General features: G+C 39.3%; 1 protein-coding gene across 2 annotated transcripts in view; it reads left to right on the top strand.

Moving 5' to 3' along the window:
* Window positions 1-14,211, top strand: part of NCBP1 (nuclear cap binding protein subunit 1) — a 40,144-nt gene that overhangs the window by 10,863 nt on the left and 15,070 nt on the right. For both annotated transcript variants that reach the window (XM_007524121.3, XM_060199132.1), the window contains 9 exons: window positions 1,711-1,867; window positions 3,903-4,010; window positions 4,287-4,408; window positions 5,367-5,436; window positions 5,894-6,109; window positions 6,843-6,940; window positions 8,128-8,191; window positions 10,772-10,882; window positions 12,873-12,937. In XM_007524121.3, coding sequence (XP_007524183.1) covers window positions 1,711-1,867; window positions 3,903-4,010; window positions 4,287-4,408; window positions 5,367-5,436; window positions 5,894-6,109; window positions 6,843-6,940; window positions 8,128-8,191; window positions 10,772-10,882; window positions 12,873-12,937 — 1,011 coding nt within the window. The remainder of the gene's footprint in view (window positions 1-1,710; window positions 1,868-3,902; window positions 4,011-4,286; window positions 4,409-5,366; window positions 5,437-5,893; window positions 6,110-6,842; window positions 6,941-8,127; window positions 8,192-10,771; window positions 10,883-12,872; window positions 12,938-14,211) is intronic.

Below are 14,211 nucleotides of genomic sequence, written 5' to 3'. Positions count from 1 at the left end.
GGTCACACAGATTTTGAGAACTGAGCATTTGAGTGCTCAGTAGCCTTCTTGGAAAACTAAAGATAACCTATTAATAGGTACAATTTTGTGCTGAGTTAACATTTCATTTGTGTGAAGAAATTAAAGTAGAAAAACCGTAACATTGGACCACGAAATCATCTCTTCCAGGGATGGAATTAGTAATCCAGACTTGCGTCTCTTAGACAGATGTAGGTCACTGAATTATTTGCCTTGCATAGATGTTTCTGTGGCTCTGGATAGAGGGGTCTCTACAGTATGTGAACTGTTAGATTTATTATCTGTGAAGTATTTCTAAGTTATGAAGGTACCATTTAAGTTGTTGTTTCAGTCCTTTTAAAATGCTTATCACTTCAAAAAATTAAATATGAGACTAATCAAATTTCATTTAATCTCATTAATTGCAAATAATGCTAGGTTGATTTTTTTTCATTTTTTAAGGATTTCAGTTAGTATTCAGAAATGCATATTCTAGCATTGGTGGTTCAGTGGTAGAATTCTCGCCTCCCAAAAACTCATATTCTTACACTAAGAAAAATAATTTTAGGGGTGGCAGCACACCTGGTTGAGCGCACATGTTACGGTGCGCAAAGACCCGGGTTCAAGCCCCCGGCCCCCATCTGCAGAAAGAAAGCTTTGTGAGTGGTGAAGCAGAGCTGCAGGTATCTCTCTGTCTCTCAATTTCTGGCTGTCTCTATCCAATAAATAAAGATATAAAAAAAATTAAAGAAAAATAATTTTGTTACTGTTATCCTTTCAAAACGCAAGTACTTATTAGCAGAAAGTGGCATTTATGCTAAAACTCTGTTGGAAGCCAAGTCTTTGTGGGGGGTGAAGGGGCTGGGAGCTCCTGAAGGCATGGTTGCTATCATTGCAGGTAGTTTGAAGACCTAAATAACCCCTAACACTCAGCTCGTAGGAAAGCTCGTAGGACACCAGAAAGTGTGAGAATCAGAGTTAGACGTTCCTTTTGCTTTTCTCTTTGAACCAAGGGTTGCTTAAGTTAGGAAATAGGAATTGCCATTTTCAGAGGTTTACTACTAGAACCCTCCCTACTTTTCAAAGAACTATGGTCTAACTTATTTGGAGTAAGCTGCTGTAAAGAAGGTTTGCTCTGTCTGATTACTATGCTAAGGAATCAGCTATTTAACTGGTATGAGCTTAACTGCAATTGATTTTAGTTCTGACTTTTTCCCCAAAACTATTATTATAGTATTTCTCTCTGATGTTTGGTTAACTAAGTTTAGAGATGCTGATGTTTGGTTAACTAAGTTTAGAGATGCTGGGTGCTTTCCCTACCTCCCTTTTTAACGATGCTGCATTATAGAAACTTGTTTTCACCCAGCATTTCCCTGATATTTTACCATGGAAACCATTTTCTGTAGAACTGCTGTTAGATGGCACTGAACACATTTAAAGTAAAACTGTGCTAGCATTTATTATACTTAATTTTGTTAACTTTATAATGAGAGTGTCTTACTGAACTCTTGGAGTAATTAACTAGAATGAAATTGAAGAACTATTTGCAACTCTTAATGATATTTTATCTTTACTGAAGTTGTTTTTAAAGCAAAACTAAAAGCATTCCTGTTCTAAAGTCAATAAAATTAGAAAAGTTTTGTATAATGTAAAATTCAACAAACAACATAATGCTATTGTTTTGGGGTTTTCTTGTACGGGTTCTCAAATCAGTGCACGTCTATTACCTGAGAAGCTGACAATTTATACAACACTAGTTGGACTGCTGAATGCCAGGAATTACAACTTTGGTGGAGAATTTGTAGAAGCCATGATTCGCCAGCTTAAAGAATCATTGAAATCAAACAATTACAATGAAGCTGTGTATCTGGTAAGTTGGTTGGTTTGGGAATAAGATTAGTTTCAAACTTCAGGCCCAGCATGTTTGCTCCAGTCTGAAGAATCCTTGCTTCTCATAGACTTCCAGCTATACTAAAAATACTTGCAGGTCTGAAAACACTTTGTATTTAAACCCTCTAGCTGGAGTCACTTGCTCTCCACTTGAGGAATATCTTAACCGATCCTTTGTGACCTAGCCTGGTCCCTCCTTCATGGCAGGTCACTGATCCTAGGGCATGCTTTTAAAATCAAGGATTCTTTCTTTTGAGTTATTCCATTAGACTATGGGCTTCCATATGATAGTGACACACAAAAGGTTCTCATTAAGTATGTTTAGAACTTTCCATTCTGTAGTCCATTGAGAGTTTTTTTCACAGTCAAGCAGAAAAGTCTTGAGCTGTTGGGAAAGTCGTGATTCATCTTTGCAGCAGATGACAGTAGTTAACTTTTTGAAAGTACCAGTCATTTCATCTGTTACTGCTATGTCACTCGATAGGTGACATTTGTAACTTAGTTAAAAATAAAAAATTGTGTGTTTGGTTGAGCTTTGGAAATTTTACAGCAAGTTGAAGGTGGAAGACCAAACTGTATTTTCGCCATGTTTTACTATTTGATTTCTGTGAAGGGAAGAATGCATGTCAGGCTTGTGTAAAGTCGCATAAAGTTTATGGTGATAGTGCTCTACGGGACATCAGTGCCTACCATGCCTCACAGAAATCCATGGTGGTGATTTGATCTCGATGATGCTTCTCAATCAGGGAGGCCCACTGAGGTTGATGATAACTAAATAAGGGCATTGATTCAGTCAATCCCAACAGTGTACGACAGGAGAGATTGTAGAAACAGTGAACGTCCATCATTCAAATGTTAACCCAAAGAAGCTACAATACACAAGCAAGCTCAATATCCGGGTTTCATTTGACTGAACATTTGACTGCTTGTATACACATCTGCCATATGCTTATTAAACACGAGGAAAACGATCCTTTTTCGAAGCAATCGATACCCGGTGATGAGAAGTGGACTGTTCACAGCTGTGTGGTGTGAAAACAGTCTTGGTCCCTATGTGATGATTCATCTCAAATGATGTCAATAGCAGACATTCATCAGAGGAAGTTCATGCTCGCACTGTGGTGGGATTTTAAAGGCACCCTATTTGTCAAGCTCCTTGCAAGGAACCAAACAATTCAAAGGTGTGCTGTCAGCAGTTGTACAGTTTGAATAAATCCGTGATCCAGAAACATCCAGAGCTTGTTAATCATAAAGGAGTTGTGTCTGTCATGACTATGTGACACACAAGTTTGATCGCCTATGAAAAACTCCTGGAACTTGGGTGGGGTGCATTGCTACACCCACCATACTTGCCTGACCTTGTACCATCAGACTTGCACTTACTTCACTCTCTTTAAAACTCCTTGCGTTGCATAACATTCAGTTCAGATGAGACTGTAAATGAGCACCTCGTTCCATTTTTTTGCCAATAAAGACAGGTCCTTCTATGAATGAGGAATTAGGAAGCTCACTGAAAGATGGCAAAAGATCAAACAAAATGGGTGATATATCATCGATTGATCTTTGTTTTTATAAATGACCTTTGAAAAACAGCGAAAAAAATGTGTCATGACTTTTCTAACAGCCCAGTATGTGCCTTGGTAGCTAGACTGTAGTAGCCTTGCTTGTTAATCCAGCAGTCTGGATCCTGTCAGTGCAGATGGCTGTGCTCTGTACTCTCCTAACACAGCACAAAGTATGCATAGACAACACATAAACAACTGAGCACTGCTATGTTTCAAAAAGTTAGTCATGGACGCTGATTTCAAATCATTTTTATGTGTCAAAGTATTATTTTGACTCTCCCCTCCCTACACAGGGATATGAAAATGAAACCATCTTTAGTGATCTATACAAAATATAGACAGTGGGCTACCTTTGACCCTTGGACAAGATCAAATTCAGTCTAAGGTCTTGATCATTAGAATGCATGTTTTGAAGGACACAGAGTTAATAGAGATCGTGTTCCCTAACAGGTTCGATTTTTATCTGACCTCGTGAATTGCCATGTCATTGCCGCCCCTTCAATGGTTGCTATGTTTGAAAATTTTGTAAGTGTAACTCAGGAAGAAGATGTCCCTCAGGTAAGAAAACCCCTTATGTACCAAGGACTACTCCACTGCTAACCATTTTGTAATAAAATTTTAAATTCAAAACCATATCATAAAATCTTAATACCTGAAAATAAAAATCCCATACTGATGGGTCTATATCTCTGTTAATTCTAGTTATCTGACTGGTATGATTAGAACTGACATACTTAGAAATACCAGAAGTGAGCCAGATATCTTCATCCTTATTAAGCAGCTTCCTTAGAATTTTATCTAAGAATAACTAAGTAAACTTCAAAAATTCCTTAGGTGCGACGGGATTGGTACGTGTATGCATTTCTGTCATCTTTGCCTTGGGTTGGAAAGGAGTTGTACGAGAAGAAAGACGCAGAGATGGACCGCATCTTTACCAACACGGAAAGCTATCTCAAGTAAGGTCACAAATGTTGGATATCTTGCTGGTATAATAAGTGTGTTATTTGGTATGAGTTCTCTTTCTTTTCTTTTCTTTTTTTTTTTTTGCCTCTAGGGTTATTGCTGGGGCTTGGTGCCTGCACCAAGAATCCACTGCTCCTGGAGGCTATTATTTTTTTCCCCCTTTTCAGCCCTTGTTGTTTTATCATTGTTGTGGTTATTGGCAATACAGCATCTTAATAAGCTGCTTTTTTTGTATACTTACGAAGGTGTGAGATTTCCCAACACACTAGTTCTCAAATACTAGTGCACATAAAATTGACCTGTGGTACTTACATATCCTTCATTCCTCTTTATTAGAGATAGAAATCAAGAGGGGAAGGGAGATAGAGGAGAAATAGCTGCCACACTACTTCACTGTTCACAAAGCTTCCCTCTGTAGGTGGGAACCAGGGCGCATTATAACAGGTGTGCTCAACTGGAGGTGCGCCATCTGGCCCCAAATCGCACTTTTCCCCCCCTTTTGTTGCCCTTTTATTATTATTATTATTATTGTAGTTTATTGTTTTATTGTTTGACTGCTTGTCTGAAGTTTCCCTCTTGCAGTTGAGACTAGGACCTTGAACCTGAGTCCCTGCATGTGGTAGTACGTATATTCTGCTGGGCAGACCATTTCCCAGCCCCAGTTTGAAGTAGTTCTGAAACTATTCTATTGCTTTCTAAAAAGAACTGAGACTTTTCCAGATCTCTTCTAGAGAGATAGTAACGATTACCTCTTTGGACAGCAGTTTTGAACCTGCATAGTTACCCACATTTGGGGACAGTATGGTACATTAGCAAACATTTTTTGAAGCCAGTCGGATAAAAATGTTTTGCTTCTTTGGTTTGACTTGAATTTTTTTAATTATGAAAGCAACTGAACAGCTTTTCATGTTTTTTAAAACCTAACTGTGGATTTTTCACTTTTGACTTTAGAAGACGCCTAAAGACTCATGTGCCCATGTTACAAGTCTGGACAGCTGAGAAACCACACCCACAAGAAGAGGTAAACTGAGTTCAGTCTTCTACAGTACAAGCAGAGTGCTCTCTTGAGTAAACCTTATCTCTGAGATGCTGAAATTGCTCGGTTTGTGTACTTTAAGCTTCCACATCTTATGTCAGGGTTTAAAACCTCATAACTGCCAGCATACACAGTATTCTATTATATCTTAAAATGTAATTGAAACATTCCTCCTGTGAGATGCCAGATATTGTAAGATCAACATTTTTATTTTAATGCCCTATTTGAAAACCACATGTGGTAATAGTCCATGGAAGGTAGTTTGTTTGTTTTTAAAGCAAATAATTAAAACAAAAGCATAGTGCCGTTGCTTTGTGATCTACTTAATTGTAACTTGGCTACTTTTGTAATCTGTCTTTTAGGAGGTGATCTATGGTTTTGTCCAGTCAAAATGTTGTTCTAACTTCCAAATACATATTAATTATTACAAATCTGTCTTTAGTATCTAGATTGCCTCTGGGCCCAGATTCAGAAATTGAAAAAGGATCACTGGCAGGAGCGGCACATCCTGCGACCTTACCTGGCCTTTGACAGCGTCCTGTGTGAAGCACTACAGCACAACTTGCCGCCTTTCACACCACCGCCTCACACTGAAGACTCAGTGTACCCAGTGCCGAGGGTCATCTTCAGGATGTTTGACTATACAGATGATCCCGAGGTTCGTGACCAGCTACATGCCTATCAGGGAGATAGTCTGTATTCCTTTGTGTTTGTAGTTTGATCTTGTTTGAATTATGCCTAGAACATATTCATTCTGGGTTTATTCATTCTGGTCAGTAGTAATCAGCAGTTCAGTGAATGGTATCTCCTCACTGTATGAAATTATATTTAGCATGTATGAATAGATTTTAAATACTTTTATTAGTGATTTAGTGACGGTTTATAAAATTGTCAGATTACAGGGATATAGATTCACACTATACCCATCACTAAAGCTCTTTAGGCCTCTTTCCCCAACTTCCATAAGCAGCACAGTTCTCACAAAGTCTGAGTGACAATTAATTGACAGTTTGATTACTTTTTTCTGCAAATTTGTGTTTTAATTATCTATATTCAAAACCATTCAATCATTTGGTATAAAGTTTGTTTTTATCTTTGTTTTTTAAATATTTTGATTTTTCCTGTAAAAATTGAGGTGTGAGTTAATGTGCAGGAAGGCAGTGGTGTTTGATGTTAGGTGTGGCAGAAGCAGCGCTGTAGCTGGCAGACTCTGTGGGTATAAAGAGCACAACAAGGAGATTTGCTGAGATACAGAGCTTTCACCCTTCTGAACTTTTATCCTCAACAACCAAGACAGTGTCTGGGCATAGTGGGATTTTGAGTAGTCATTGACAAAGTGGAAGAAAATATTTTTCTCTGTCAATAGTAGATACATTTGGTTTTCTTCCCAGGGTCCTGTAATGCCGGGGAGTCATTCTGTGGAAAGATTTGTAATAGAAGAAAATCTTCACTGCATCATTAAGTCCCACTGGAAGGAAAGGAAAACTTGGTAAGATTCTTCTGGTGGCATATCTAAAGGGGGAAAAAAGATGCCAACTTTGAAAATTTTTGGTAAGGGCAAAAGTTATTAGAAATGTCGGGGAGTTAGTCGGTAGCACAACAGGTTAAGCACACATGGTGCGAAGTGCAAAGACTGGTGTAAGGATCCCAGTTCGAGCCGCGGCTCTCCACCTGCAGGGGGGTCGCTTCACAAGCTGTGAAGCAGGTCTGCAGGTGTCTTTCTCTCCTCTTTGTGTTCCCCTCCTCTCTCGATTTCTGTCTGTCCTATCCAACAACAACAACATCAATAACATAATAATAACCATAACAATGATAAAACAACAAGAGCAACAAAAGGGGGGAAAAATAGCCTCCAGGAGCAGTGGACTCATCTTGGTGCAGGCACTGAGCCCCAGCAGTAATCCTGGAGGTAAATAAATAAATAGAAAGGAATGTCAGAAAATATTCCTGGCTTCCTGGTGGATCCTGCCAAAGGGTGTTGCATAGTGATGCACGTATGACTCCAACTTGAAAGGTAGGCTGCTTTGGTTTGAATGTTAAATAAGTGCGTGAATATTAGTGGATACACATTTATTAACAGGAGAGAGCTGGGATTCAGGATAGCATGTTTGCAAGGCCTATGATCTTCCACTGTGCCACCTCCGGCTGAAGATTTATTTACTTTCATGAGACCAGAGAACTAGTTGCTCAGCTGTGTCATGTGATAGTGCCGAGAATCTCCTATGTAACTTCTTAAATACTAGAAAGTTTTTATTTAGAGTATAAGACGGAAAGGAATTTAGTGTCTTCTCTGCTAAGACTTTAGAGTAGATGGTGGCTATATTCCTTTAGTGTTATTATTTATACTTCTTCTGATGTTTTTTTTTCAAGGAATTTCAGGTATTTGAGTTTGGATACTGGAGAGAGTTCACCCAGTAGAGGACACTGATCTTTCATCTCCCTGTCTTCTGTGTCTGAAGTTAGAGGGTGAGGGCTCGGAAGTGCTGGGACCATTGTGTGCAGGGGCTCGGGGCTGTTCCTGGGGGCAGCTGAAATATGTTTGTTGTAGTTCAGTAACAAATCTAGACAATTTCGGGGAAGAACATCTTTCCTTTTATTAAAAGCACATTGCTTTTGAAGCCGTTTGGTTATTGTGTATCTCTGTGTGGTGATTAAGTTCTAATCATGTCTTCACAGTGCTGCACAGCTAGTGAGCTATCCAGGGAAGAACAAGATCCCCTTGAACTACCATATTGTAGAGGTAAGCTTCTACAGGAGTCTGTTTCAGAATTTGAAACTCTTGTTAAAGAAATTATCTTTTTTTTTTTTGGTTTGTTTGTTTTCTTGATTGTCAAAAGTTACTGTCAATATATTGTGCTTTGTTATGTTAGTAAAAAGCAGGGAGGTTGAAACCAGTAGCCTAGTGGGAATTTTTATTTATTTATGTTTTATTGGGGGATTAATGATTTATAGTCAGTGGTAAAATACAGTAGTTTGTGCATGTGTAACAATTCTGTTTTCTACAGAACAGATCGCTGGGAGTATAGATCAGATAAGCATTAATTTGTACCTATTCTTGTTTGTATTTTACACAGGAAGTTTTCATTTGATCATTTACTGATAGTTATAGCTCTGGCTTTTTTTTTAAGTTATGTTTTTTTATTTCTTTATTGGGGAATTAATGTTATACATTTGACAGTAAATACAATAGTTTCTACATGCATAAAATTTCCCAATTTTCCATATAAAGTCAGTGGCATTCCTCTATGCAAACACTAAGTTAGAAGAAGATGAAATCCAGAAATCAATTCCTTTTACTATAGCAACAAAAACAATCATATATCTAGGAATAAGCCTAGCCAAAGAAGTGAAAGACTTATATACTGAAAATTATAAGTCACTACTCAAGGAAATTGAAAGAGACACAAAGAAGTGGAAAGATATTCCATGTTCATGGGTTGGAAGAATTAACATCATCAAAATGAATATACTACCCAGAGCCATATACAGATTTAATGCTATCCCCATCAAGATTCCAACCACATTTTTTAGGAGAATAAAAAAAATGCTACAAATGTTTATCTGGAACCAGAAAAGACCTAGAATTGCCAAAACAGTCTTGAGAAGAAAGAACAGAGCTGGAGGCATCACACTCCCAGATGTCAAATTGTATCATAGGGCCATTGTCGTCAAAACTGCTTGGTACTGGAACATGAATAGACACACTGACCAGTGGAATAGAATTGAGAGCCCAGAAGTGAGCCCCCACACCTATAGACATCTAATCTTTGACAAAGGGGCCCAGACTATTACATGGGGAAACCAGAGTCTCTTCAACAAATGGTGTTGGAAACAATGGGTTGAAACATGCAGAAGAATGAAACTGAACCACTGTATTTCACCAAATACAAAAGTAAATTCCAAGTGGATCAAGAACTTGGATGTTAGACCAGAAACTATCAGATACTTAGAGGAAAATATTGGCGGAACTCTTTTCCGCATACATTTTAAAGACATCTTCAATGAAACGAATCCAATTACAAAGAAAACTAAGACAAGCATAAACCTATGGGACTATATCAAATTAAAAAGCTTCTTCACAGCAAAAGAAACTTACTACCCAAACCAAGAGACCCCCTCACAGAATGGGAGAAGATCTTTACATGCTATACATCAGACAAGAGGCTAATAACCAAAATATCTAAAGAGTTTGCCAAACTCAACCACAAGAAAACAAATAACCCCATCCAAAAATGGGGGGAGGACATGGACAGAATATTCACCACAGAAGAGATCCAAAAGGTCGAGAAACACATGAAAAAATGCTCCAAGTCTCTGATTGTCAGAGAAATGCAACTCAAGACAACAATGAGATACCACTTCACTCCTGTGAGAATGTCATCTATCAGAAAAAGTAACAGCAACAAATGCTGGAGAAGTTGTGGGGTCAGAGGAACCCTCCTGCACTTCTGGTGGGAATGTAAATTGGTCCAACCTCTGTGGAGAACAGTCTGGAGAACTTTCAGAAGTCTAGAAATGGACCTACCCTATGATCCTGCAATTCCTCTCCTACGGATATATCCTAAGGAACTCAACACACCCATTCAAAAAGATCTGTGTACACATATGTTCTTAGCAGCACAATTTGTAATAGCCAAAACCTGGAAGAAACCCAGGTATCCAACAACAGATGAGTGGCTGAGCAAGTTGTGGTCTATATACACAATGGAATACTACCCAGCTATTAAAAATGGTGACTTCACAATTTTCAGCTGATCTTGAATGGAGCTTAAAAAAATCATGTTAAGTGAAATAAGTCAGAAACAGAAGGATGAATATGGGATGATCTCACTCTCAGCTCTGTTTTAAGACCATAATTTTTTTTTTTTTTACCTCCAGGGTTATCTCTGGGGTTCGGTGCCTACACTACAAATCCACTGTTCCATTTTTCCCATTTTGTTGCCCTTGTTGCTGCGCTTATTGTAGTTGTTACTGTTGTCATCATAGCTATTATTGGATAGGAGAGAGAAAAATTAAGAGATGGGGAAGACAGGTGGAGAGAAGGATAGACACCTGCAGACCTGCTTCATTACTTTTGAAGCGACCCCCTGCAGGTAGGGAGCCGGGGGCTCAAACCAGGATACTTAGGCCGGCCCTTGCGCTTTGTACCATGTGCACTTAACCCACTGCTCTACCCACCCAGTTCCCTAAGACCATAATTTTAACTATTACACTTTTTTCATTATGAATTTGAGTTGGAGTTAGGAGATTATGCCTTTTTCATAGTAGAAATGCCATAGGTGATGGTTGAGTAAATTTCTGAGTCATGATTCTTTTGCAGGTGATCTTTGCAGAACTGTTTCAGCTTCCAGCCCCGCCTCACATCGATGTGATGTATACAACACTTCTTATTGAACTCTGTAAACTTCAGCCTGGATCTCTACCCCAAGTTGTATCCTTTTCTGTTGTCTTAAACTTAACTGTTTTTGAACAGTCATTAAGTATTTCTACATATGTGTGCAAATCACTTCTTAAAAAGTTTATAAAAGTTAAACATGTATGTATCATACAACCCAGGCATTCCCCTCTTAGGTATTCTTAAACTGGAGCACTGCAGATGATGTTACAGATTGAACCCGAGACCTCCAAGCCCCTGGCTAAGTCCTCTCTCTTCTCATTGTTCACTTTACTACACTTTATAAACTGCAGATTTGTAGCAGTCTTGCATATCAAGCAGCTCTACAAGCATCATTTTCTCAACAACATGTGCTCACTTGAAGGAATGTACTTCTTTTATAGATATAGTGCTATTGTACTTTAAAAAAAAACAAAACAGAAAATTGGCCAGGGGAGGTGAAGAGAGGGAGACAGACACCTTCAGCCCTGCTTCACCACTTTTGAAGCTTTCTCCCTACAGGTAGGGACTGGGGCTTGAACTTCGGTCCTTGTACACTGTAATTGGTACGCTTATCCAGGTGTACCACTGCCTGTCCCCTTTATTGTACTCTTCAGACTGTGATAGAGTGTAAACATTAGTCATTAAAAAAACCAAAATGTATTTCACTTGATTGTCACCCTTTTTTTTTTTTTTTTTTTTCCTCCAGTTGCTACGGCTTGGTGCCAACACTGAATCCACCACTCCTGGCAGCCATCCCTCTCCCCACCATGTATTATTATATAGGACAGAGAGAAATTGAGAGAGGATGGGGAGATAGAAGGAAAGATAAACAGCTGAAGACCTGCTTCACCACGCATGAAGTGGGCCCCCTGAAGGGGTGGAGTTGTTGGGGCTCGAACCTGCGTCCTTGCACTTATTAACATGCATGGCCTCCCTTGTCTCACTCTCTTTATCATGGTGTTCTAAAAACAGTTCCACAATATCTCTGAGGTATGCTTGTACTTACCCAAGAGAAATAAACGGGCATTTAGCCCTATAGAGACTTGGACATAAGTGTTCATAGAAACTTTATTTGTCATAACCTCAAACTGGAAGCAGTGCACGTGCCCATCAATTTATGAATGGATTAACAAATTTGTTACAGCTATAAAATGGAACACTACTCAATAGTAAGAAGGAAAATTTTGTTCTTTTTAATTTTTATTATTAGAGATAAAAAATGAGAGGGATGGGGGATATAGTGACAAAGAGAGAGAGACACCTGCAGCCCTGCTTCACCCATCATGAAGTTTTCCCCCTGCAAGTGGGGACCAGGGGCTTGAACCTGGGCCCTTGCACACTATAATGTGTGCACTTAACCAGGTGCGCCACCACCTGGCGCTGGAAAAGTTTTTGATGCTGTCAGTAGTGACATGCTTGAATTGCAGAATAATCATGCCTAGTGAGAGATACCAAGCAAATGTGACTTCATGTGACTCCTTTTCTAGAAAGTGGAAAGCAATTTCATGACATCAGGTGAGTGTTTGCTAGGGCACATAGGTAAGGAGAGAGAGAGGTAGGAATGGATTACCAAAGTGCTCAGAAAATTTGGGTGGTACGTTGAAAAATGTTCATTATCTTAGACTCAGGAAATAGCACTGTGGTCTGTGCACCAAACGTGTCCTCCTGAAATCCTAGCAGTCCGGTGTTCAGTTCCTAGCACCACATAAGCCGGTGGTGAACAGCAAGTGCTCTGGTCTCTCTTAGTCATTAAAATCAGTTTTTGTCTTAACACCCCAAAACTGGTCACTACTTGATTTCATTGGCCTATACAGGGTAAATTCGTTTTATATCATCGGTGGCCCTTAAGCTACTTTTTGAAACAGTGCCAAGTCACATTAAAAGATGCCACTTAAGATGTACTTACTTATGAAAAAAGGGGAGAACCGGAGCTCTGCACAGGGCAGTCAAACACTTTATCCACTGTTGCTCTAGGACTTTTCTTAATTACAACTGACTTTTGAAGGAAGGTGGAGAACAATTTTCCTTATCTGCAAACTCATAGCTTGCACAGGCAACTGAGATGTTGTACATGCGTCTGGACACTATGAATACCACTTGCGTTGACAGGTACAGTCTTTGCTTTAGTTCTGTACTGACTGATGGCTGACTTCTGTTTCTGCATGCACAGAGTCGTAATACTTTCCTTATTTCAGTCTGCTTTTAGTGGCTTCTGCTCCCCAGACCTTAAGAAAGAATTTGATTAGCAAAGCATTGGCTTTACTAGGAATTTCCTATGTGAGTGCCCCTTCCCCAGTAATCCTTTATGTAATAGTAAACTCACACTTGTAATGTCTAACACTATACTTTCTAGTCTTAATTTTCACTATAAAGTGATGCTTATGTTGCACTCTTCCATTTGCTGGTTTTTAATGACTTTTTAAACTAAATCTTTTTTTTAATATTTATTTATTAGCTTTTGTTGCCCTTGTTATATTGTTGTAGTCATTATTATTGTTGTTATTGATGTTGTCGTTGTTGGATAGGACAGAGAGAAATGGAGAGAGGAGGGGGAGAGAAAGACAGACACCTGCAGACCTGCTTCACCGCTTGTGAAGCGACTCCCCTGCAGGTGGGGAGCCGGGGGCTCAAACCAGGATCCTCACGCTTGTGCCAGGTGCGTTTAACCTGTTGTGCTACCGCCCGACCCCCTAAACTTGATAATAGTTTACAGACTATGAACCATTTAAAATAGACTTTATGCTCACTGCAAGTAGAAGAGTCTAATACAATATGTTTACTTACATTAAAAGTTGTAGATATGGGGGCTGGGCGGTAGCTCAGCAGGTTAAGTGCACATTGCAAAACACAAGGACAGGTGTAAGGATCCCGGTTCAAACCCCCAGCTCCCCACCTGTGGGAGGGGGTCCTCTTCACAAGCAGTGAAACAGGTTTGCCCCTCTCTGCCTTCCCCTCCTCTCTCCATTTCTCTCTGTCCTATCCAACAACAACAGCAGCAATAACAATAAACAACAAGGGCAACAAAAGGAGGGAAAAAATAGCCTCCAGGAGCAGTAGATTCATAGTGCTGGCACCAAGTCCCAGCAATAATCCTGGAGGCAAAAAAAAAAAAAAGTTGTCATAGATGGTAGCTGGTTCTAATATAAGTATCTCCTGTGTAACTATAGTGGCAATATTCTGTTTATGCTAAAAACCACATTGGGTTTTTATAGGTGTGGTAATTGCACGTCCTCTGTCTTCTTAAGGGTGAGGTCTTCGGTTACTTTATTAGCTGAGCTTCTACTTCCAAGTCAGATCAGGACAGTGCTGAACATTTCTCCAATTCTGTGACCTTTCATGCCCATTGTTAAAATCCCACATCTGAAAACTATCAATATGGGTTT

This window comes from Erinaceus europaeus, chromosome 10 (assembly GCF_950295315.1).
Source record: "Erinaceus europaeus chromosome 10, mEriEur2.1, whole genome shotgun sequence".
Classification (NCBI taxonomy): Eukaryota; Metazoa; Chordata; class Mammalia; order Eulipotyphla; family Erinaceidae; genus Erinaceus; species Erinaceus europaeus.
This window is presented reverse-complemented; position numbering and strand designations above follow the sequence as displayed.